Source organism: Polistes dominula, unplaced genomic scaffold (assembly GCF_049000335.1).
Source record: "Polistes dominula isolate Pdom_NZ unplaced genomic scaffold, Pdom_raw_medaka scaffold_35, whole genome shotgun sequence".
Lineage (NCBI taxonomy): Eukaryota > Metazoa > Arthropoda > Insecta > Hymenoptera > Vespidae > Polistes > Polistes dominula.
Genome location: NW_028300968.1, coordinates 916,848 through 941,016, shown reverse-complemented (window position 1 = coordinate 941,016; position 24,169 = coordinate 916,848). Strand labels below are relative to the sequence as shown.

The window sequence follows — 24,169 nt, the reverse complement described above, 5'->3', positions numbered from 1 at the left end:
TAGTATAATATATATTATATATATAAAATATATAATAAATAATATTAATATAGAAAATATATAATATAATTAAATATATAATAATATAATATAAATGATAAATAATTAATAAATTTAATAGAAAGTAATTTAAAAATATAAAGAAACATTTCGATAGAACATATTTTTTTTAGTAAAGTTATAATAAAAATAAAAATGATTGTAGTTCAATTTACAATTTATGTTCGCGCGTACGTGTGTAATTATTTATTTATTGATTTATTTATTTGTTTATTTATTTTCTTCATCATCTTTTTCTTTGTTTTGTTTTGTTTTGTTTTTTTGTTTCATTTGTTTTTTTCTTTTTATCTGCGAACTCAGTCATATAATTAATAGTATTATTTGTAATAATATATCGAACACGTTTACGCGGCATTTATTAATGACAAATTGCGAATACACATTTACGTATATATATATATATATATATATATATATTACGATAGTGTAAACGCTTGCGTACGAATATACTACAAATTGTTAATTAAGATTATTATTCAGATATAGCAATATACATTGAATTTGTATATTTATTTATTTATATCCATTTAATTAAGCCAGATTTGTATTATGCAGATAATATTGTCATTTATAAGGCATAATGTAAGCTTTTAATTATTCATTCTCTAAAATCCCATTGTGTTATCATTTCTAATGTATTATTTTTTAAATGTTTATAATATTTATGTTATATAATGTTTATGTACTGTATGTGTTAAATGTACCCATAATTATGAAATTGGTCTATGTCATACATATATCTCTTGTTTCGAAATCTTATTTCAAAATTTATACTTGAACACTGTATAAATTCTACACAATATTGAAATAACAAACATTATCTAACGATTTATTTTTGATAATATTTTCAAATTACATTGAATTCATTTAGTTTATAATAATGTAGTACGTAATAACTGATAAATTCATTTGTTTATATTAATTTTGACTTAAATTACGACCACTTTCATAATTATTGGTAAAAATATGTAAACGAATCCATCGTGTGCCATATTTAAGATTTGTCTTATTTTTTGTCTTCTTTTTCTTCTTTTTCTTTTTCTTTTTATTCTCTTGTAGTTTTTATAATAGTAATTTTTAGAGAACAGTCTCAAGTAGTGATAGTATCAGGCACTGATAATAATAATAAGTCATGTTTACAAATTGTAACTAAAGAATTATTCATTTTTTTTGCAATTTGTATATTTTGATAGATAGATATGCGGATGTATGTGTGTATGTGTGTGTATGTGTGTTGAATATCTGTATATATGAGTATATAAATAAATAGATTATACATCGTGTTCATTATCGTGCTTAATTATTATGTTTAAAAATGATGATGATGATGATTATTATTATAATTATTATTACAGATAAATAAGAACTTTAGAGAAGATACTATTTTTGTTTTTTTTTTTGTTAGTTTAATATTTAAGTGACAAATAAAATGTAATATTTGAATAAAATTAATAATTATATATTGAGAGAAACAAAAATGTATCCTGAGAGTAGGTAATCATTTTTCTTTTTTTTTTTTATTTTTTCTTTTTTTTTTTTTTTATAGATTCTTGCATTGTCAAATTGTATAAGCTTTGTAATATGTACATGAATATTATATGAGAATTTTGCAATTACATTACTTACACATATGCTCTTTTTTTACAAGCTTTGTCTTAAGAATAATTATTGTCATCATTTTTTGCAGTTTTAAATACACGCATATATATATATAATGTGTACTGCAATCACTTGAGTTTTCTTCTTTTTTTTTTTTTTAAAGGTATATATATATATATTGAGTTTAAATATACTATAAATGTAAATATCACTATATATATATATTTTTTTTTATTATTATTATTATTATTCTCCACACATTATATAAATATCATTAAAGATTGCGAAAGAAGTTAAGGATTTGATTTATATTATTTTCTCTCGAACAGATGCATTTTTTTTGTCCAATGTTTAAATGTTCCTTTATCGAACAATATGTTGAACTCTCATCAAAAAATCTTGTTTAGTTTTAAATATACAGTAGTTTTTTTTTTCATTCCTTTGTTTTTTTGTTTGTTTGTTTGTTTGTTTGTTTATTCATTATTTGCTAAAAATGAATTATACGAGAATAGTATAAAGAATATTGCAAATTGGATTGTATTGTCATTATTATTATTATTATCATTATTATTATTATTATTATTACTATTATTATTATTCTTATTATTATTATTATTAGTATTATTATTTTCTTTTCATTCATTCATTCTTTCTTTCTTTCTTTCTTGTTTTCACTTTGAACATTTTAGTAAGAAACGAATAATTGATTAATTACTTTTTCTTTTTTTCTTTTCTCTCAATAATTACGAATATGAGAAACGTAAGAATAGATTACGATACCATCTTCTTCTTTTTCTTCTTCTTCTTCATCATCATAGACAATGCAAGAAAACATAATTATTACATTTTTCTATTGGATATAATAAGAGTTTGATATAATATATTCAGCATACTATTATTGATCTGTGTTAATGGATGTCCCATATAAGGATATCACACTTTAATTAGTTTTCTGCCATTTACGTGGCGTGTTCATATATATATATATATATATGTTCTCCAATATAACTTCTTTGTCCATTCATATGTTCTACGATCAATTAATTATATATATTGTCAAAGTGAATATGTAATATATGATATATATATACATACGTAGGTTGGAACTTAAATAGTGGCAACTAATAAATTCGTCAAACGTATTTGTATAGGTGTATTTGTTGTGTGTGTGTGTGTGTGTGTGTGTGTGTGTGTGTGTGTACATGGACACATTCGTATATGTATGCATGTACATATGTGTATGTATATATGCATAGATATGTATGTATTAGGAACTGAAATACTTTTAGAGAGTGTTATACATATTTATGTATACACACATATCCACACTTATATACATACATGCATACATATACATATATATATATATATATATATAACTTTTTTGTTTGGTGGTGATTTTTTTGAAAATATTTTTCTTTAAGATGTTGGATATTTTCATTCAATTTAGACAAAACAATGAAACAATTGGGCTATATATATATATATATTACTGCCAAGAGATTAGTACGAGAGATGATATTGAAACGTACGGCAGTTCTGTCTCTTCTCAATGATTCCAGTTAAATCTTCGAAATATCATCATTTAACGTAGCATATATTCTGGTGAATAATTCTCGCCACGCTGTAAACAACAAATGTTATGGTATATTCAATTTTGTCAATGTTACAATGATGCTAATTTATTATAAAAAAAAGAAAGTTAGAAGTGAAACTTTCAAATAAAAACAAATTTCGAGAATAATTTATTATAATAATATTATTATATTGTACTTTTAATTTGTAATTATTTATTTAATTATTAATTTAATTCTAAGAAATGTGCGCGCCTGTTCTTATGCAACCCTCCAGACACAGTTTGAAAATGTTGCTTGCGAGCGACATCTACTGGGGACGGAATTTTTTTTCTGCCCGAAAGATAGGCAACCCGTCATACATACGCGTATGAACAGTTTTGACTGGAAAAAAATTCCGTCCCAGTAGATGTCGCTCGCAAGCAACATTTTCAAACTGTGTCTGGAGGGTTGCATTTGTACAGGCGCACATTTTTATAATAATTACAAAGAAAATAAATAATACAACACTTTAAAAAAATGTTTGCAAATCAAATATTATTATAAATAATGATGATTTATAAATAATAATATGTTTGTCTCTTTTTCTCTTCTTACGTAGTATTAAGGCCATTTCTTTCCCTCCACTACATCACCGCGTTTTATTTTTTCAAATTACACCCATTCTAAAGAAGTTTTCATTTCAAAAAATTCTAACATTAAAAAAAGAATAACGAAACAAACATAACTTTATCTATTGGTACAAGTTGAAATTACTTTCTTACAAAACCAATATATAGAAAGTGTTCAAACAACAAGTTCAAACAAAAGTTTCAACAAAGTGTTGAAACTTAATTACAATAAAGCATTGTAAAAAGATGTTACAATTCTACAAATAATAAACTTACTTCATTAATATATTATTTAAACAATTGTTAATAACATTTAACAGATGATTCGTATGACCTAATAAAAGAATGTAAATATTCTTTCTTGATTAGAATATTATAATAATGAAGAAAATAAATAATGATTGTTTAACTTACCGACCAAGCTCGGCTGATATCACTTTTCGGATTTCTATATGGTTGATAACCATCTAACGAATTAGCATAATGTTTTCGCGGCCGTTGTCCATTTTGATAATCATCTTGGTCGATGTTAGGATAATCCTTGATTGTCGTCTTCGCAGATGCAATTCTTTCAGATGCGTATTGCTTCTGAAATGATTGAACAGAAGAAAGAAATAAAAAGATTAAATTTTGAATACGAATGGAAGAAACGAAAAAAAAAAGAAAAATACATTTTTATCCATTTGATTAATTAACCAATTAATTATGATGATAATTGATTGGATAATAATTTAATAATTGAATTAATTAATTAATGAGAGATAATAATTGATGTTTGTTACATCAAATGCTGACATTTGTACAATGTTACGTTTTATTTGGGGATTTTATTTGACTGTTGTTAACATTGTTATTTTATTGATGATAACAAAAAAAAAAAAGAATGTGACTTATACAAACCCTAAGTTCACGAGCCCTATCCCCACGAATTAGGTCTCGTAAATGTTGAAAACTACCAGCTTGGGGAACGTGAGATATGAGTGGGGATCCACCACCGCTGTTACGGGAAGTTGGCCCTTGACGTCGGGGTGGATGTAAATTTATTCTCCCATATAAATATGCAACGTCTTCAAATGCCTTACTTCGATGGGGTATTTGACCACTACGTAATCTACCCCTTGGGGGTACCGTATGAACTATTCCATAAACAGGTGGTGAACTACCAGCAGCACGAGTACGAGGTCGGTCAGTGTAATCTGTTGAAAAAAAAACAAAAACAAATAATACGAATAAATACTATTTTTTTAATCATTTTAATAATAATTAATAATTTAAATCAATAACAATATATAAATTGATAACAATAGGCGCATGTATTGGGTTGTTCGGAAAGTTCGTGCAGATTTTCGATAGATGGCATAAAATTGTTTTGCTAAAAAAAATCGGAGAAATTTTTGAAAAAAAAAAACGAAATTATTAAGTTACCCTTTAAAGATGGAGAAAAGGTTATGGAACAGAATTATTATTATTAGTTAGCATTAGGAACTCGAAAGTTCATTGCCGCAAATACCAAATCCCGCCATTGTTTCCCGTCCCTGAGTGCGATCCTTCCATTCGCGGTCTTCGTATCCTATTTTTTTTTCAGGATGCAACAGAATAGTACTTATATATAATTTAATAAATATAAATAAAAAAAATAATATATAAAAATATATAAAAATATTATAGACATTTTTCAATTATTTACAGAACTCAAATGTTACACATGAAGTAGAAATTTGAAATTAAAATGGCGCGTCTAGTCAAAATGACTGCTCTGGTATATTTAGTGTTAAAAATCTATTATCTTTTTTCTTTTTTATTTATTCCCCTTTGATTATTTTCATAATGAATTTTGTGTAACCCTTTGAAAATACACAGATTACGTACTCGTCATTGAATTTTTCTAACAGCTTTTATATAATCCGCTTTCACAATTCAAACATATACATATATATATATATACCAGTTGTAGTAGAAAAGATTCTTTTTTTCTTTTTATAAGCCCTTGTAGTGAAAAAGTAAGTTTTAAAAAGAAGAAGAAGAAGAAGAAGAAGGTAAAGTTGCTGCTTAGTAATCAATTGAAAATGAAAATATATATGTATATTATTGTTGTTATTTGTAAATGAATAAATATTATACAAAGCAAAAGCGAGAAAGAAATAAAACAAATGATAAATCAAAAAATCCGAGTTTAAGATCAAAGTGATGAAAGTTGAAAAAAAAAACAGATCACACGTGTAAGAAGTGAAATCTTCAAAAAAAAAAAGAAAAAAAAAACTAAGTTTCAAGAGAATTAGACGAATACAAAATATCTGATGTAGGATAATTGTATTCTCTTCTTATTTAGTATCGCGACCGTTTCATTGTTTCCCACCGCTCCGTTACATAGCCGCCTACTATGTAACTCCGTTACATTTTTTCAAATCACACCCATTCTAAAGAAGTTTTCACTTCAAAAGAAAATACATTTCAATTGCTATTAATTTGCGTGTATGTAAAAAATGTGCGTGTGCGAGTGTGTGCTTGTGTAGGTATGCAAAACGAATGGTATGCGTCGTTCATTGAGCAACAAGTAAACAAAAATATTGGAAAGGTGCACTTTTTGTTTTTTGCTGCCGCTTGTTTACATCGACAGGTGCAGATTTGAGATAATAAATTTGTGTAATTTCAATTGATAGTCATCATTATATAATTACAGAACAAAAATTAACCAGTTAAATGCGTTAGACGTGCATACTCGTCGTATCAGATCTCTACTGTGGTGCGGTTTAACGTGTATACTCGTCGTTTAAAATAACAAAATTATCCTACACTATAAAAAAAAAAACTCGAAATTACAATCAAATGTAATAAGAATATTATTTGTTTTGCGTTGGACGTGTATACACGTCGTTGCTTGTTTTTAATTCCGCACCATGTGATGATCTTTTCAAACTAAATTCCACAGTCAACTGGTTACAATTGATTGGATATGATTTTTCTTTAGTTTTTTTTTGGTTAGGGCGAGGAAGATTTTTTTCTTTTTTTTTTTTTTGGTTTTTTAAGAAGTAAAATATCTCGAGCTGTGCTTCAGGTGGCTTTAATGCGTGCATAAGTGCATTGTTATTTTTAAATGACGTTCTAACACTAGCCTGAGGGGGAGGGTGCACGATCCAATCGTATGTCTTCTTTTCCGTTTTCTTGACTAGAAATCAATTAACGTAAATCGAGGACAAAGAGAGCGACCCCCACCTGTTCGTTCGCTCATTATTATTTCATTCATTCATTCAGTTTATATTTCTCTCGATTACGTATTATTTCTGTAAATGAATCTTAACGTTATACCATCGAAATGAATATTAAACAAAAATAGAACTAATATTTCCCTGCTGTCATAATATACAAATTGAATTATTTCACGATTTTATAAATTGTAATCTTTTGCATTTGTATTATTTTAACATTGTTTTATTAAAATGTATCAAAAGTTTGTGTGCAATTTATTGTTATAATTGTTTCAGAAATAATGTTTTAATACATTATTAACATAAGTCAATAAATTGATATTATATGCAAATGAGTTTAGAAACTTGCACTGAACTTTGGATTAATCTTAATATTTTAATTTAATACTTCAAAGATTTTTGTTAAAACAATTATGTAGTTTTGAAATTAGTTTTGAATTAAGTGTATTTGTAAAGAATATTTTATATATTTAACTTTTAGGGTGTTAAATGCAAAAGGTTATATCTTTATCACTCCAATTATATTATTTTGATATTTATGATTTATATAGAATTTAATTAATATTTTAAGTAACACGTATAAATAATTAAATCATATTATAAAATTTATCTACCATTGTTTTTTAATAGAAAAAATTATATATTTAATTAATTAATAATTAATTATATATATAATATAATTAATAATTTATTATTAAATATTAATTATATATATTAAATTTATAAATTATAAATTTTATTATAATAAAATTCTAATTTTATTATATTTTAATTATAATTAAATTATATAAATATAAAATATATTATATATATATATATATTATATAATTTAATTATAATTAAAATATAATATAAAAAAAAATTGTTATAAAAAAAAAGTAAACGGATTATAATATAATTGAAGTAACAACAGTTAAATAATTATACGATAATAAATCTAAACTCTACAAACTAAATTTAACTAACAATATGTTAACATATATACACACATATACATATACATATATATACATATACATTTTCGGATTATTTTGATGAATATCTCACCTCGATAATCTATAGAGGGTTGAGGTGGTGCCGGATAATTATTCCACGCGTCATACGCGAAGAAATCTTGTAAGAATGGTAATTTGTTCATAACTTGAATGGCCCTACTTTGACGATTGCTATACCTCCATATCGTACGTAATTCTCTACACGTGGGTTCTCTATTATCATCCGTAGGATTATCACCCACTTCTGTCATCTGGGTTGACATAGAATCGACGTAACGTGGCCTAATACCTTCGACGAGCAATCTGCTCGACTGGGCCAAAATAAAAGCAGTCCATAGAGCCGTCACATGCATGTTCTGGAATATCAAACATAAAACAAATATCATACATAAAACAAATGTCATACATAAACATCACCTACTCGTATAATATTACTTCCATATAAATATAAATATTTTGTCGTGTTTGTTTGATTTTAAACCTTTTTCAAAATGTTGAAGTATCGTGAAAACAATGCATACTTTTGTTAAATAAAACGTTTGAAAATTTGAGGAAAGAGATTTATTTCATGCTCATAGATTTTGATTCTTTAAAATAAAACTTTAAATTAAATTAGATATTGATTTTATCTTGTTAAATATATATATATATATATATTTATAATTTAAGTAGTAATTATATATAAATAATAATTTTTTTTAAATATACATTTATAATTTAAATAGTAATTATATATAAATAATAATTTCTTAAATATATATTTATAATTTAAATAATATTTATATTTATATATAATTTTAATAATGATTATATTTAAATACAAATTTTTTAAATATATATTTAAATATATATATTTTAAATTAGATTAGATATAGATTTTAACTTTTTAAATATATATATTTATAATTTCAATAATAATTATATTTAAATAATAATTTAAAGTATATATTTATATAATATAATAATAATAATTATATAAAATAATATAAAATAATAAATTTATAGAATATAATAATAATTTTATAAAATATTATATAAAAATATAATATAATGATAATTTAAAATATATATACGTTTAAATTAAATATAAATTAAATGTAGATTTTAATTGTTTAAATATATAAATATTATTTATTTCCGATCCAATAAATTTTATCAAAAATTGTTTCAAAAACTTAATTTCATTTATTATTATATTATTATATTATTATATTATTACATATTAATTTTATTTATTTCAAAAGAAAATTTTTTATTGTATTTACAACATTGTATTATTTTTTGTTCAATAAAAAGAACGAACAATTTTTCTTTGAAACGTTTTTGTTTTTGTCTTTTTTTTTTTTTTTTTTTTTTTTTATTACAAACTTTTTCTATTCTCAACGATATTTCATATTTTTTATTAAAAAATAAGAAATTGTATTAAAAAATGATACGATCTTTTTATTCTCAATAGATTTTTTCATTACGTTCTTTTAATAAGATCGATATAAATATAAAATGAGAAATAAAGAATTTTATTTGTTGAAATATTTGATGGAATTGTTTTTTTTTTTTTAAATCCTTGTTTAAATTTATTTGAAAAGTATTTCAAATGCTCCATCGATTGGCATTGTTCTGTGCATGATTGATTTCAAACCTACGCACAAATTTTCGTATTTTACTTTCCTTTTATTTTATTATTATTATTATTATTTTTTTTTTTTTTTTATGTACCAGCAATATTCGAAAGGAAAATTTTCTAAATAATTTTTTTCATAGAAAATTCAATCGACAAAGTCCATAAGTAATTGAATTATTTAAAAGTGTAGATATAAATATAAATTTAAATTTATTTTTTCTTGTTAAATATAAATAAAAAAAATAAAAAAAAATAATTCATTTACGAATGAACAAAAAAAAAAAAAACAAAAATGGTAAACCAATGTTTTTTCTTATTTGAGAAACATTGCTTATAACTTCCTTTAATTATTGATCAAACGAATAGTTAGAATTTTGATAAGCAACTTGTGGAGGTGGTGGTGGTGGTGGTGGTGGTGATGATGATGGTGGTTACAAGATGTTACACGTTCTTATTCTCTGTAATATAATGTTCATACCAATATGATGATAACTTAAGAGTCCTCTTAGCTTCTGACCTCCGTCTCTGATTAATGGTTATGCTATTTGTCTTGATTGTAGATATGTTATAAGATATGCAGCGTCAACCGAACAAATCTGTAACAAAAACGAAGATTGACGACAATTAGAGAGAGAGGGGGGCGGGCGGGCGGCGGGAGGTTTGGGGGAAACATTGTTTTTTTTATAACTTAAAACAATAATTTTGTAATATTTCTTTTCTTTTTCTTCAACCAAAAAATTTCTATACAATTTATTTCAATCATTTTTCATGAAATAAATCTTGTTAGTTGTTTTAATTGATGATTTAATTTAAAAAAAAAAAACAAAAAAAACATGTCTGAACAAGTAGAAGAAAAAGAAGAAGAAGAAGAAGAAAAATAATTATAAATAGTAGAATAATAAGAAGTTTAATTAAAATGTGAATTTGTAATTAATATACTTGTCTAGTTGATGATGAATATTCAAATATGTTTAATTAATGATAAGATAAACTTGTTGAAGAAAATACTATGATGAGAAAATTGAAGTCTTTTCGTTTGGATCAATACCGCATAGTAGTACCTGTGGAACTATGCACTTAAGATGAGAATATTCGATTACGTTGGATCGCAAGATAAAATAAATTTAAGTTAATGGTGCGGACGTTTATTACAAGCTTCAAGAAAATGTCTTTCTTTCTCTCCCTCTCTCTCTCTCTCTTTCTCTTTTATAGATACGTTATTAGAACGACACTTAACAGAAGAACAGACATTGTTTAATAGCATAAACGTCAGCAGAATAAATTTCAATTTATATATCCTCTTAAATCTAACGAAATGAACAAAAAAAGAAATATAAATAAAGAGAATGATGTATGAATTTGATTTTAATGAAAATAATTTATTTAAAAAAATGTAATAAACTAAAATTCGATTGAATAGCAACAAAGAAATAGAAAGAAAGTGGAATGATGTATGAATTTGATTTTAATGAAATTAATTTATAAAAAAAATGTAACACCTAAAATTTGATTGAATATCAACGAAGAAATAGAAAGAAAGTGGAATGATGTATGAATTTGATTTTAATGAAAATAATTTATTTAAAAAAATGTAATAAACTAAAATTTGATTGAATATCAACAAAGAAATAGAAAGAAAGTGAATGATGTATGAATTTGATTTTAATAAAAATAATTTATAAAAAAAATATGTAATGAACTAAAATTCGATTGAAAAGATTACATTTTAATATTGATAACAATAAAAATTAAAGATCTTTGTATTACATGTTTTACATTACATCGAATAATAAATTTTCCTCGACAAATTGAATTATAAGATTTTAATAAAAAAAGAAAAAAAAAGAAGTAAATTATCTTTTTGTTATTTGCATATTCTATCAAAAGTATCATCTCGATTTACGTCAAATATAATTATTGATCGATATCAGAAAAAATTCGTGGAACGTTAACTTGTTGCGAACCGAATATAGAACACCATATATATATATATATATGTATGTAAAAAAAAAAGGGAAATCGGTATTTCATTCGATGACATTACCTAAAATATTAAATCTAAAATAAATCATATAAATAACAAAACACACAGAAAAAAAAAATAAAAATAAAAAACTAATAGTAAATCAATTAAACATTTTACAAATAAAATCAAATCAAATCAAATCAAATCAAATCAATGTGATGTAATTTAAATCGTTACTTTCAAACATTTATTTCATTCCCCAGAATTCGTTCAAATAAAAATGACATATTTCATAATCTGTGTCAATGTCATCGTGATCAATGAAACTGAATGGAGAAAGAAAAAAAAAAGATTAATTAACAAATATTTCATATCAAAATGATACATATATATATATATATGAATTTATATGTTTTATGTTCGTATGAGTTACCACCCTTAATTCTATCAAAATCAAAACGATACTACAATAAAAAAAAAAAAAAAAAGAACGTACGTGACATTTTTAAACTTGCAAATTAAACACGAATAATAATCATTAACATTTATTAATAATTATTTATAATTCCTAGAAGAAATTCATTGCAAATAATTTAACAATAAATTAATAATTAAAAAAAAATATATATACATGTATAATAAAAAGCAAAATCTTGAGAAGAAAAAAAAAAGAGATAGGAGAAGAAAAATGGTATAGTATGAATGAGAGAAAGAGAAATAGAAAGAGAGTGAGTGAGTGAGTGAGAGAGAGTGAGACAGACAGAGAGACTAGGGTCGTTCAAGTGTGAGGGAGGTAGGAAATATCGTACCGGTGAATGAACGAGACTTGAACGAGGTTGAGAATTCACTAACCTGCCTGTCCGCAGAGTCCGGAAACCAAGTAACAACTGACGATGAGAGGTGGCAGTGCTGAAGCTAGGCATACGAGCATCCACCACCACCACCACCACCACCACCACCTTCGGTACCATCATATTCCACCCTCCACTACCTCACCCTTTGAGATACGACCACCTCCACACTTGCGGAGGAATCCTTACTCTATCTCTCTCCAACTTTTATACTTTACCCCCCTGCCCACACACCAAACAACTACCACCACCACCACCATTACTACCCTACCACCAGCAACACAACAAATTCGAGTTTCCCTACCCTCCCCCCCTTTTTACTATCACCCTCTGGTTGTTCTATCCCCTCTTTTTCTACCCTTCTCCTATCATTCTCAATTCCTTTTATTTCATTCAGCCCTTTCTCAGACTACCCTTAACTTCTTCCCTCTCCTCCTATTCCTACTCTTTCACCCTATTACACCTACACATACTAATACACACACACTATCCCTTCCCTTTCCTCTTCTTATCTTACTACCCTATACTCTGTTTCTTCCCTTTCCCTTTGACCCTATTCTTTCTATATATATATATATATATATATATATATATATATATATATATATATATATATATATTATTCGTTTCTTTTTAGATAGACTTTTTTTTCCTTTATTACCATCACCACGTCTTTTACTATCAACGAAATTTCGTCTATATCCTCTTTTCCTATCGTTTTTTTTTTTTTTCCGTTGACAAAAAATCTTCCTTCAAATCTACCGGAAAACTGCTACTCCCCCCTTTTATCGTCATTGATGTAAAACGACAATTCGAATAAGTCCCTTTTTTCGAAATCTGAGAAAGATATACACACACACTATTATAAATTAGAAAAACGTCTATATTCCTGTTGTATTCTTAATGAAAGAAGACAAAATAAAAGAAGAAGAAGAAGAAGAAGAAGAAGCTTACTAACACCCCTATCGTTCAAAGAAGATTTTCAATACGATTTATCAATGGACTGATTTATAAAATATGAATAAAACATGGGGGAAGGAAGGAAATTGATTTTAAATGGAAATCGTTGTCGTCGTCGACAGTTGAGGGTTGGTTTCTTTTTTTTTTGTTTTTATTGTTTTTTTCTTTTTTTTTTATATTTGCAAACGAACGATGATCTCGTTGACGTTTAATTGCTGAAATTTAATTCGATAAGAAAAGTATAAAGGAGAGAGAGAGAGAGTAAAAAAAAAATATATCTTTCAATTTATCGCTACGTTATTTGAAATGATCAAACAGTTTATTTTTGGAAAGGAAATATAAAAGAGAGAAGAAGAAGAAAAAAAGTGAAATCGACAAATTCTGGTTCCACCGAATGAGGTTTCGTATTCGTTCAAATGACGTAACTATGGAAAGAGATAGAGAAAAATGAGAGGGTGGAAAAGAGAGAGAGAGAGAGAGAGAGAGAGATAGGGGCTAAATTTCGTTCTATATTCGTAAATATGATTGAAAGGGTAAAGTTCCTTTTTTACCCCATTTCATTCGCACGAAGTATTATTAGAAAATTTAAACGCTAAAGATATCAAAATTAATGAAGAAAAATCTGAAATGAAATCCAATGAAATTTTTGATATTAGAAATAAATGAGAAAAAATGATTGAAAGAAAAAAAAAAAAAAAGCAGAATTGGAAATATATATTCATGTTTAAATGAAGAAGAACAAAAAAAGACAAAAAAACAGATGTGTGCAGATTACACACGGTAGATGTGAAACCTTCAAAGAAAATCAAGCTTCGAAATAATTGAATTGTAATACAGTGCCATCTATTGAAAGAATCTTACAGAATCTAGATATAATCTAACTCTAAATAAAAATCTTTAAATTAGTAATAAAAAATAATTAAAAAACAAAAAAGAATTGTGCTATGTGCTAAGTTGGAAAAAATCACGTGAAATAAAATAAGTTTCATTAAAATAAGTTGAATAATTTTGAAATTATTAGTGGACAAACATATTGTGACAGTGAATTTTTATATATTGAATTTTATTAATGAATTAATTAATTAATTATTTTTGTTTTATCGGTTTCACGTTCTTTGGTTTCACGTTTCTTCCGTTTCACAATTTACAAATCACCTTGATTCTAAAGAAATTTTCACTTAAAAATTTAATTTTCTTCGGTAACGAATTGACGTTTTACGATCATATCGATAAATTATAATTGAATAAAACTGTCAATGGATGAATATCACCGACGATGAGAAAAAAGAAAAAGAGAGAACGAGGATATTAAAAGATACAAAAAAAAAAGAAAAAAAAGAAGTAAAAGAATAGAAACGGAACTGATTTAATGTATAAATAAATTTATATGCGGGCTTGTTAATACTGCAATTGCATCCTCCCTCATGGCAAATGGAATTTGAAAAAGTACTTTTTTTTTTTTTATCTAACCGAGAAAAAAAAGAGAAAAAGAGAAATTAATTACGGTACTTTTTTTCCCTCATTCTTTTGAAATATATTTTTCATTATTTTTATCTCGAAACAATATACAGGGTGTAAACGTTAATTACCAAGCAACACTTTTCTTCTAAGTATATTACTATATGATATAACTAATAATCTGATTTTACGAGTAATAATAAAAATTGTCTTATCAAAGTAATAAAGAAATGATGATAAATAAAAATATCATGTGATTTTTATAAAGACAACAAATATTTACAAAATAAATTCATATAAAATTATTTTCAATGTTTTTTCTATTTCTGATTTTGCACGACCTTGCAAATCACTGTGCAGTATACAAAAGAATTCATTTTGACCCACGCTTTTATGTGGTATCAACAAAATATAGAACATTACATTTAAAAAATTAAAGTTTACTTTCATTTCTAATAAAATAACGTTCGTATATATAAAAACGTATATAATATATATATAATAATAATAATATATAAAAATAATAGTAAGTAATAATATATAAAATATATAATAATAATAAAATATATATATATATATTATAACGTTAAAATCTGAAAAAATAAAATTGTAGCTAAAATGTGTAGCTAACTGTACTATTTCTTTCCCCCTGTATCATTTATTTTAATATTTATAATTTACAAGAAAAACGTTTGCTAGTTGCAGCACGTATACACCCTATATATTTATATATATATATATAAAATATAATCGTGTGGTTTAAACGTGAGAGAATTTAAAAGAATTGTATTTCAAATGAATATTTTAATTTGAAACATTTTTCCATCTATTGACATTTAAGGATTTAGAAGAACAAACAACAAAAACAACAACAACAAAAAAATAATGAAAAATGAAAGAAAAAAAGAGAAATAAATGACCTTTACCTAGAACTAATAAATTCTAGTTCCAACAAGACCCTCTTTTCTTCTTTTCGATATATCTCACGTATGCAAATAATTTCAACGACCACCCACGCTCAAAGACGCACGTGAATACGGGCTTTTCCACCAAAAACGTTTGCCTTCGCATATACATATATATATATATATATATATATAAGATGAGATCTTCCTCTCAGCAGTGAGTACAATTTTCAAATCAATTGATTCGAGACACAGCGAGGTCATCGAAATAACAAACGCTTCGTTCTAACATTATCGTAACATTGATCTATTTCTATCAGATATACGATTCATTTACTTATATAGATAAGATTTCTACTACACCCCCTCATTGTTCTTATTGATGATCCTTCAAAGGGAATTCTTATCGTATTGAAAATTGTCTATATTTTTCATCATAAAGATTTACAAATAAAATAATAATAAAAAGAACTAGAAGAAAAGAATAAACAACAACAACAACAAGTATACAACAAAATATCATTCAAAATTATATGGTAAATTGAACAAGAAATATGAAACAAGAGGTATTTCACATACAAAAGCGTGGGTAGAATGAAAATGAAGCATGAATGAAAATTTTCAAGAGAGAAAGGGACAGAGAGAATGAGTAAGTAAGTAAGTGAAATAGAATGAGAGAGAGAGAGAGAGGAGGGGGGGTTGAAAAGGGGGTGGGGTAGGAAAGGGGAAGTAGATTGAGGGAAAACTAATTTTATATGTGTATATATGATGTGTCAATGATAATTGTGTGCGAAAAGCAAAGTGTTCATGAATGAAGTGTAATGCGGCTGAATAGGTCGATAGAGCAACTTCCCCGCCGTCGTAGTCGTGCAAAGATCAGCAGCAGGCGTAGTAATCAATATAGGGGGACGGGGTAGACATGGCGCTGTGGGAACGGGAACGGGAACGGGAACGGGAACGAGAATGGGAATGGGAACGGGAATGGGAACGGGAACGGCCAAGTCCATTCAGAGAAGCTGTAGGCCTTACTATTGATTGTGTGGGTGGTGAGAAAGGGATACCCCCACTCTTGGACCATTCAGCAATAACACTGGGGTAGCGAGGGTTGGTAAGGGAAGGGAGTCGAACGAACCATCAGGGATAGTCGGGGCGACGAAGCGTAGGTGGTTGGAACGAAGGTGAATATCTCTCGCTCTCTCTCTCTCTTTCGTAATTTTTAAGCAACCATCAATATAAAGAAAAAGAAAATAGACTCTTCTCGTTTTCTCTAGAAGTTGCATATAGAGAGAAGAAGTAAAAGGAAAACAAAAAAGAACTTCATACACTTTCTCACCCTTCTTCTTCTTCTTCTTCTTCTTTTTTTTCTTCTTCTTTTCTTCTTTATATTTTTTCTTACTATCACTCTTAGTTGTTTAAAACGCAAACTTACTACTAGTAGTAAATCAGGATATTTGAGAGAACGTTTTTGAAAGCGATCTATCCGATGATCCGTCCATCTTTGACTGTGTTCCCCTTGAATTTCCTGTAGTTAGCAGATATACGTAAACGTATATATATATATAATATGTGTATAGCTATATATATATATGTATAATTTGTTAGAGACACCAGTGTTCCTTTAGATACTAGAGTAATCACCTCATATTCTTCTTACTGATCGTCTACTATGGCCGTCTACTATAATTTAGCGAGATATACCAAATTAAGAGATACCTACGCAATTAACTTGATAATATATTCGTGTTACGTCATTCTACGTGATAGGATTCAATAAAGAGTATGAACATTTTTGACCTCGATCCCATTCTTTAAAATCATCTTTATCATTTTTATTTTCTTTATCTAAAGATCTACATTATTGTCCATAGGTCTCCTGCGAATTTAATCATCGAATTTTAATTGTTTTATATTTAATCAGTTTATTTATGAATTAAATTGATATAATCAATTTATATTCGAGAAAGCATTTAGCGTATATAATCATATTATTATAGAATTTAATGAAAAGATTAACCTTAATCGATAGGATATTTGATAGTATTATCAAAGTATCGTATTATCCATGTTATATTGGAAATGGTATCGATTTTCTGGGTCCCATCATACTGAACAATAATTCCTATATATAATATAATTAAGTTTTACCTCAAATTAATACAAAATGTAATTGTAAATGAATGAGATTAGAAAAGTTTATAAGAACAAAATAAGGTTATTTTATATTCAATCAATTTTAACATAAAAATTCAAAAACCTCTCTCTCTCCCTCTCTCTTCTCATTCACTTAATTAAGGGTATTCTTCTTTATTCATTCATTTACATAAGATATATATATCAAAAGTTAAAATCTTAAATTTGTTAAACAATTAGTTATTATTTATTTTCAAGAGTTTTATTCATTTTTTAATAATTCATATAAAACAAAAGACTGTATCTTATACCTGAATATTTTAATGTAATCCTGCACAAGATTTTCATAGAAAATTCACTAAATGAAGATAGGAGTAGTTGAATTATAAGTTTTTCAATATCTGGTTTAGGATGTTAATAAAATGCATATATGTAACAAAATTATATTGCCAGTTCCCGTAAGTGAAAAAGTCAACGATGAAATGAGATAAAAAAACGTTAGTTTATTCTTTATGCGCAAGCTGTTATGCGCAAGATGTTATGCGCAAGCTGTTCTGCGCAGGATTTTCTGCGCAAGCTGTTGTGCGCATAATTAGCGGTTTAATATGAAATTGAATTATGTCATTGAATATAAGAATAGCATTTCTTTTTTTTTTTAATTGAAAAAATTATGTACAAAGTATTCTGATATATATAAAGCATATTATTATATGTACAGCGACTTTTAGAATACAATTATAATAAAATAAATATTGCAGTAACATATGTCATGGCGGCTACTATTTGATTGGCCTACTGAATGCCAATGCCTTGAATGCATACAATATAAAGATTGATAAAAATAATATAAAATATTACAGATATCTTTGCTGATAAATTATTTCAAGCTAATAACTTTTATTTTTAACTAAAAAATCTACTTATTAATTATAAGCGTTTCTATCAGTGGTTCTTTGTAGCAGTCATTCCATATGCTAGTTGATAGAGGGCGTCCAGAGAGCGTTAGATGACGCAACGATCAATCAGAGCTTATTACCAATATCTCATTGGTTGACTGTTACACCAATAGGAAAAGACGCGTTGGACAAACATCTGCAGTAGTATGCAAATTTAAAGATCTCTTGTTATCAAACCACGTGTCTCAGTTCATTACCAAAAATATTAACTAAAATCTTATGTAGTGAAAATTATAAGTTTTGATAAAATAGCAAAGTGTATTCGCCATATCCTACATGATCATTTATCATTTGATTGGTCTATTCCGCGATCGTTGTAAACTGTGACTTAAATGTATATATATATATATATATATATGTATATATGGACATGTATATTAAAGAGATAAAATAAATAATTCGGACGAAGTACACACAGAAGACATAAACTATTTTTAAGTAGATTATAAATTGATTAAGTTGACAATTATAAATGTTTTATATTAAAATTAAGTTATAGAGGGGAAAAATAATAAAGAATTAGTAATTATATCTTAATTCTTATTGGTTGTTCATTGTTCTTACTGTTAATTTTTGCTAAGTTCACTATTATAGTCAGTGCATGTACTTGGAGAAAAATGGCTGCTAGACAAAACAGTGGAGAAAACAGGAATTGAATCGAATTGAAGGTCGCAAGTGAGATGAACAAATGTATCATGTTTTAGTTTTTCAATATAGTAATGTTGTTTTTTTGACATATCCTAGAAGCATAATACTAAAATTTGAACAGTTATAAAAATTTCCAAGAACTCAATAAGTGATTAATAGATTTCATCGAGAAATTTTAAATGGAAGGGTGATCGTCACGATTGCGAAGCAACAAATTCTACGACCTTCGGCAATTAGTATGTGTAATGTGCAATAGTTTGTCTGTGTTGAATGCGTCGTATATATAAGCGTTACTTGAACAAAAATTATCAAAAATTCGTAAGAAAGTAAAAGTTCATCGTTCAAAATGACTATTTTATCGAAGAAGAAAACGAATGCATCAAAAGACAGACGTGAAGGAAGTAATAATTCCGAAGTCGATGTTCATGGTGTACAAAATGAACATAATCCTGCCTCAATTGCTTTACCAAACACACCATATCAGGTATTAAAGATGATAACGTTTATATTGTTTTGAAAATATTTCTTTTTTTATATTGAATATAAAAAGTAACTGTGTGCCTTATGATTTCTTTTATTTATTTATTTTTTCTTCTTCTATTAATTAACAGGTGCGTGGAACTAATGGATTTGCTGTTGATCTTCATGCCGTACAGGGTGATCATGGTTCTGGCCCTATCGTTCTTAGTAATGGCTCATATGAGGTGAGGAGAAGTGGAAAGTTTATTGATGACAAATTGCTACATTCAATCTATTGTATTATCCTCAGTTACATTTAATACCAAAAAAGTTGAGTAAGCAATAAGTGTGTATGTAAATACAAGAATTACAAATTCACATTTTGTGATTCTTTATCAAAATAATTTTCTTTTGATTTAGTAGAAAAGGGGTTTTTTTTTTGATAATATTATAATAAGTATTAAAATAATATTAGAAAATCATCATCATTATTATTATTATTATTTTAGGCAACAGTAGATCGACGAGAGGAGAAGCATTTTGAAGATTCAAGTGGACCGAGCCATGGCAAACGTCATCGACAAAGAGCTAGTCCTCATAGGTAATTAATATTAAACTATATTTAAATTAATTGCAGTTTATTCAATTATATATTGTTTATAAAATTAAACTTCATTTTGTAGTAGCTGCATTGGAAGAAGTTCACGTTCCAAGAGAGAACGCGAAAGGGATAGGGGTCGAGAAAGAGAAAGGGAAAGGGACAGGGAACGGCAAGCAACACCACCTGCAGCTTCGTGTAGTGGTTTACAAGGTACTTGAGATTAGATTTTCTTTTTAGGATTTTATCCTACTATCCCTAACTTAACAATTATTTTTGTTTTACTGAGAGTAGGTTGCTAAAACTTCGCCCTTAAACCCTCCCCATTATCTGGGACTTGGAATAACAATATTTATTAATATAAATTGTATACAATTCAATATAGGTTCAGATGGAGCTGTTATAACCAACAACCGAATGAGTATTGTTGGTAACCCATCAAATTTAGATGAACTTGCTAATGGTTATAATAGTGGAGATGAATATACTGGACGAACTGGAAATAATCTAACATTAGCAGAATGGCAAGAGGTAGGGATTACAATAAACGCAATATACATAAATGCATCGTACAATGAAATATTTTGTTTGTTTGTTCAATTTCAAGCGTGATAAATGGTTTGAGAAACGTATGCGAAAAATGGGATTTATCGTGAAAAAGATGGGAGAAGATGGAGCATGTTTATTTAGAGCTGTTGCTGATCAAGTATATGGCGACCAAGAGATGCATGGTGTTGTACGAAAACATTGCATGGATTATATTGTAAGTATTATTAATTAATGTTTTGTGTGATTACATTGTTATATGCATTTGCAAATTAATTATAGAATTAAGTGCATTTATTCTATTGTAAATTAACAAAGAATTGATATTACGTTTTAGGCTTCCAATCAAGAATTTTTCTCTCACTTTGTAGCTGAAGATTTTACTACATATGTGGATAGAAAAAGGCAGGAATATGTGCATGGAAATCATATAGAAATGCAAGCTATGTCTGAAATGTATAATCGTAGTATACAACTGTATTGTTATAGCACTGGTATAACTCATCATTTGTTATTATATTATAATTATATTAAGTATTGTTAAAATTAGTATTTGTTAGAACTTTAATATGTTATCTTATAGAACCTATTAATATTTTCCATACAATGGTAAAGAGTGACAATGAACCGATACGATTGTCATACCAACGTGGCAGTCATTATAACAGTATAGTAGATCCATATAAAGCTACTATCGGTGTTGGATTAGGTTTACCATCATTTAATCCTGGTTCTGCTGATCGAGAATTAATATCAGATGCAGTTAGACAAAGTGAAGAGTTACATATTGAACAGGTAAATTAAATGAATCTGTTAATCTAAGATAAAAATAATGAAATCTTTTTATACGTCGTAAGAACACATATGCTGTTTTGAAACAGACAATGCTTGAAGATAAAATAAAAGCTACTGATTGGGAAGCAACTAATGAAGCAATAGAAGAACAAGTGGCTAGAGAAAGTTATTTGCAATGGTTACGAGATAATGAAATGCGTAAAGCAGTAAGTACAAAGTATAAATACCATATGAATCACAAAAGTGTATTATTGATGATCTTAAAGTTTTCCATTAATCATGTTAGAAAAAGAAAAATCAAAACAATATTAATTGAACATATTTAAAATTTAGCGATCAGCAAGTAGCAGCAGTACTAGTACTGTTACAAGTGCACAACACAGCCATGCACATTTTCATTCCCATGGAAATCGTGGACAACAACGCAGTCACACTTCATCACCGACTACTACTCAAACTAGCCAGGACTCTATTCGCAATTCTCCAAAGGTTTTAATTTTTATCATAAGCATTGGTTCTTTTACAAATAGTATTAATATTAGTTATAATTATAATTATTATTTTAGTTATATTATTATTAGTAGTAGTATTTTAAAAATAATTCATTAAATTTACAGGTCTCAGATACTGTATGGTATAAAAGGTCTCCACAACATCAATCACCTCAAGGTTCTAACATTACTCATCTTCCGTCATCAGATTTTAAAGAAAAAATAATGCCACAAGAACCTGTACCAGGAAGTAGTAAGGAAGCACACACATCACCTGATATTTCGCTATTTAATCGTCTTCCTCCGGAAGTATTTGGTAAAATTAATATTCCAATTGAAATACTGAAATTTTAATAATATATTATATATATATATATATATATACATATATATCTAATTAAATTAAATAATAAATTATGACACATGTTTTTACAGGTTTGACAGATTGGGAAGATAGCGATATTCTTTCCAAAGTATTAGCAACATCCCAACAGGAATATTTGGATAGTTTGAAGCAATCATGTACATCAGAAAACAACATTAACATGATACATGAATCTAACAATAGTTAATTTATGTATAAGAGATTCGGTATAGTGATGAGAAAATTTAAATATGTCAGAGAATATACATTTATATAAATATATATATATATAAATATATGTATATGTATATATATTTATATATATACATATATATATACATATATATATGTATTGCAGTATCATCTAATCTCCCATTAAAATGCTAGGGTGTAATAAGGTGGTTTTGCTTTAATTTCGTTGGAGTGTATTATAAAATTCGAAATTTGTTTTTATGTTCTCCTCTATCCCAATTCTTTTATCAAATAATTGTGTTAGTTAAGAACATATACGATGAACGGTTACACATATATACGTTTTTCTTAATTAAAATAGAAAAGAAAAAAAAAATGTTATTCCTTAGTAACATTTACACACTATAAAAACACACACACATATTATTACACATAAAAATATATTTCCATTAGAGATCATTTTCGTTGCAAAAAGATAAGATAAGATAAAAAAAAACTAACTAACTAACTAATAAAATATAGAGACAAGAAATAGAAGAGAGAGAGAGAGAGAAAAAAAACAAAAAGAAAAATATAACAATCAAAAATCATTGCATTAGCAAAAGTGTTTAATAAACAGTCGATTACTACAGTAGTTGTCATTTTTCATGGATGCTTTATCCATTTTTACGTTTTATCGCTGTCACTATTATCTTCTTCTTTTTCTTCTTCTTCTTTTTTTTGTCATCTTATAAAGAAATCAGATTTCTCATAAATAGAAAAAAAAAATAATAATAATAACAATAATGATAAAAAAAATATTCTTTGATAATCGTGAACCGTTCTTTTGTTATAATAATATAATAGGTCAAAATGCTTCAGAAAAAAAAAAAAATCATGATCGTATTATTTGTAAGAAAAAAAAAGTAAATAAAAAACCTATTACCTAATAAATATATACGTCTTATACGATTTTTCCTATTGTAATTTATCGAACACATTTGAAGTTTTACATATATATATATATATATATAATAATATTTTAGAATATAAGTAGTGATGATATAGATTATACGAAACAATAATAATTGTGTTTTGACATACATATATATATATATACATATTAATATTATTATTATATTAATTATTTATATATATAATTCTATATATTATATTATTATTATTATAATATTATATATTAATAT

General features: G+C 26.5%; 2 protein-coding genes across 12 annotated transcripts; one reads left to right on the top strand and one right to left on the bottom strand.

Moving 5' to 3' along the window:
• Nucleotides 1-199: 199 nt before the first annotated feature.
• LOC107072863 (uncharacterized) lies at nt 200-18,458 on the bottom strand. 9 transcript variants are annotated; one of them, XM_089173157.1, is made up of 9 exons: nt 18,248-18,458; nt 17,821-17,925; nt 17,445-17,679; nt 17,130-17,328; nt 10,145-10,262; nt 8,098-8,401; nt 4,745-5,040; nt 4,259-4,432; nt 200-3,283 (listed from the first exon to the last, which is right to left on the bottom strand). In XM_089173157.1, the coding sequence occupies exons 6-9, from the start codon at nt 8,396-8,398 to the stop codon at nt 3,245-3,247; spliced, it is 810 nt and encodes a 269-aa protein (XP_089029283.1). In that variant the 5' UTR covers nt 8,399-8,401; nt 10,145-10,262; nt 17,130-17,328; nt 17,445-17,679; nt 17,821-17,925; nt 18,248-18,458; the 3' UTR covers nt 200-3,244. The 9 variants fall into 9 exon arrangements, with proteins under 9 accessions (XP_089029283.1, XP_089029286.1, XP_089029288.1 ...); XM_089173160.1 differs by having other exon boundaries at nt 17,236-17,328; XM_089173162.1 differs by having other exon boundaries at nt 17,236-17,328; nt 17,520-17,679.
• Nucleotides 18,459-19,277: 819 nt separating this feature from the next.
• On the top strand, nt 19,278-23,920 carry Duba (Deubiquitinating enzyme A). 3 transcript variants are annotated; one of them, XM_015333139.2, is made up of 12 exons: nt 19,278-20,024; nt 20,152-20,244; nt 20,509-20,600; nt 20,683-20,810; nt 20,983-21,128; nt 21,205-21,360; nt 21,481-21,637; nt 21,727-21,938; nt 22,001-22,144; nt 22,272-22,427; nt 22,556-22,745; nt 22,865-23,920. In XM_015333139.2, the coding sequence occupies exons 1-12, from the start codon at nt 19,887-19,889 to the stop codon at nt 22,999-23,001; spliced, it is 1,749 nt and encodes a 582-aa protein (XP_015188625.2). In that variant the 5' UTR covers nt 19,278-19,886; the 3' UTR covers nt 23,002-23,920. The 3 variants fall into 3 exon arrangements, with proteins under 3 accessions (XP_015188625.2, XP_015188626.2, XP_015188627.2); XM_015333140.2 differs by having other exon boundaries at nt 19,279-20,024; nt 22,025-22,144; XM_015333141.2 differs by lacking the exon at nt 19,278-20,024 and having other exon boundaries at nt 20,189-20,329.
• Nucleotides 23,921-24,169: the final 249 nt, after the last annotated feature.

Excerpts from the sequence above, each read along its gene's own strand:
- Duba (XM_015333139.2), top strand. The coding sequence starts at position 19,887 with ATGACTATTTTATCGAAGAAGAAAACGAATGCATCAAAAGACAGACGT. Across the intron at positions 20,245-20,508 it reads TTAGTAATGGCTCATATGAG|GCAACAGTAGATCGACGAGA; the intron begins GTGAGGAGAAGT and ends TTATTATTTTAG. Across the intron at positions 21,939-22,000 it reads AAGAGTTACATATTGAACAG|AACACATATGCTGTTTTGAA; the intron begins GTAAATTAAATG and ends ATACGTCGTAAG.
- LOC107072863 (XM_089173158.1), bottom strand. The coding sequence starts at position 8,398 with ATGCATGTGACGGCTCTATGGACTGCTTTTATTTTGGCCCAGTCGAGC. Across the intron at positions 5,041-8,097 it reads ACCCTCTATAGATTATCGAG|ATTACACTGACCGACCTCGT; the intron begins GTGAGATATTCA and ends TTTTTTCAACAG. Across the intron at positions 4,433-4,744 it reads ATAGGGCTCGTGAACTTAGG|AAGCAATACGCATCTGAAAG; the intron begins GTTTGTATAAGT and ends CAATCATTTCAG.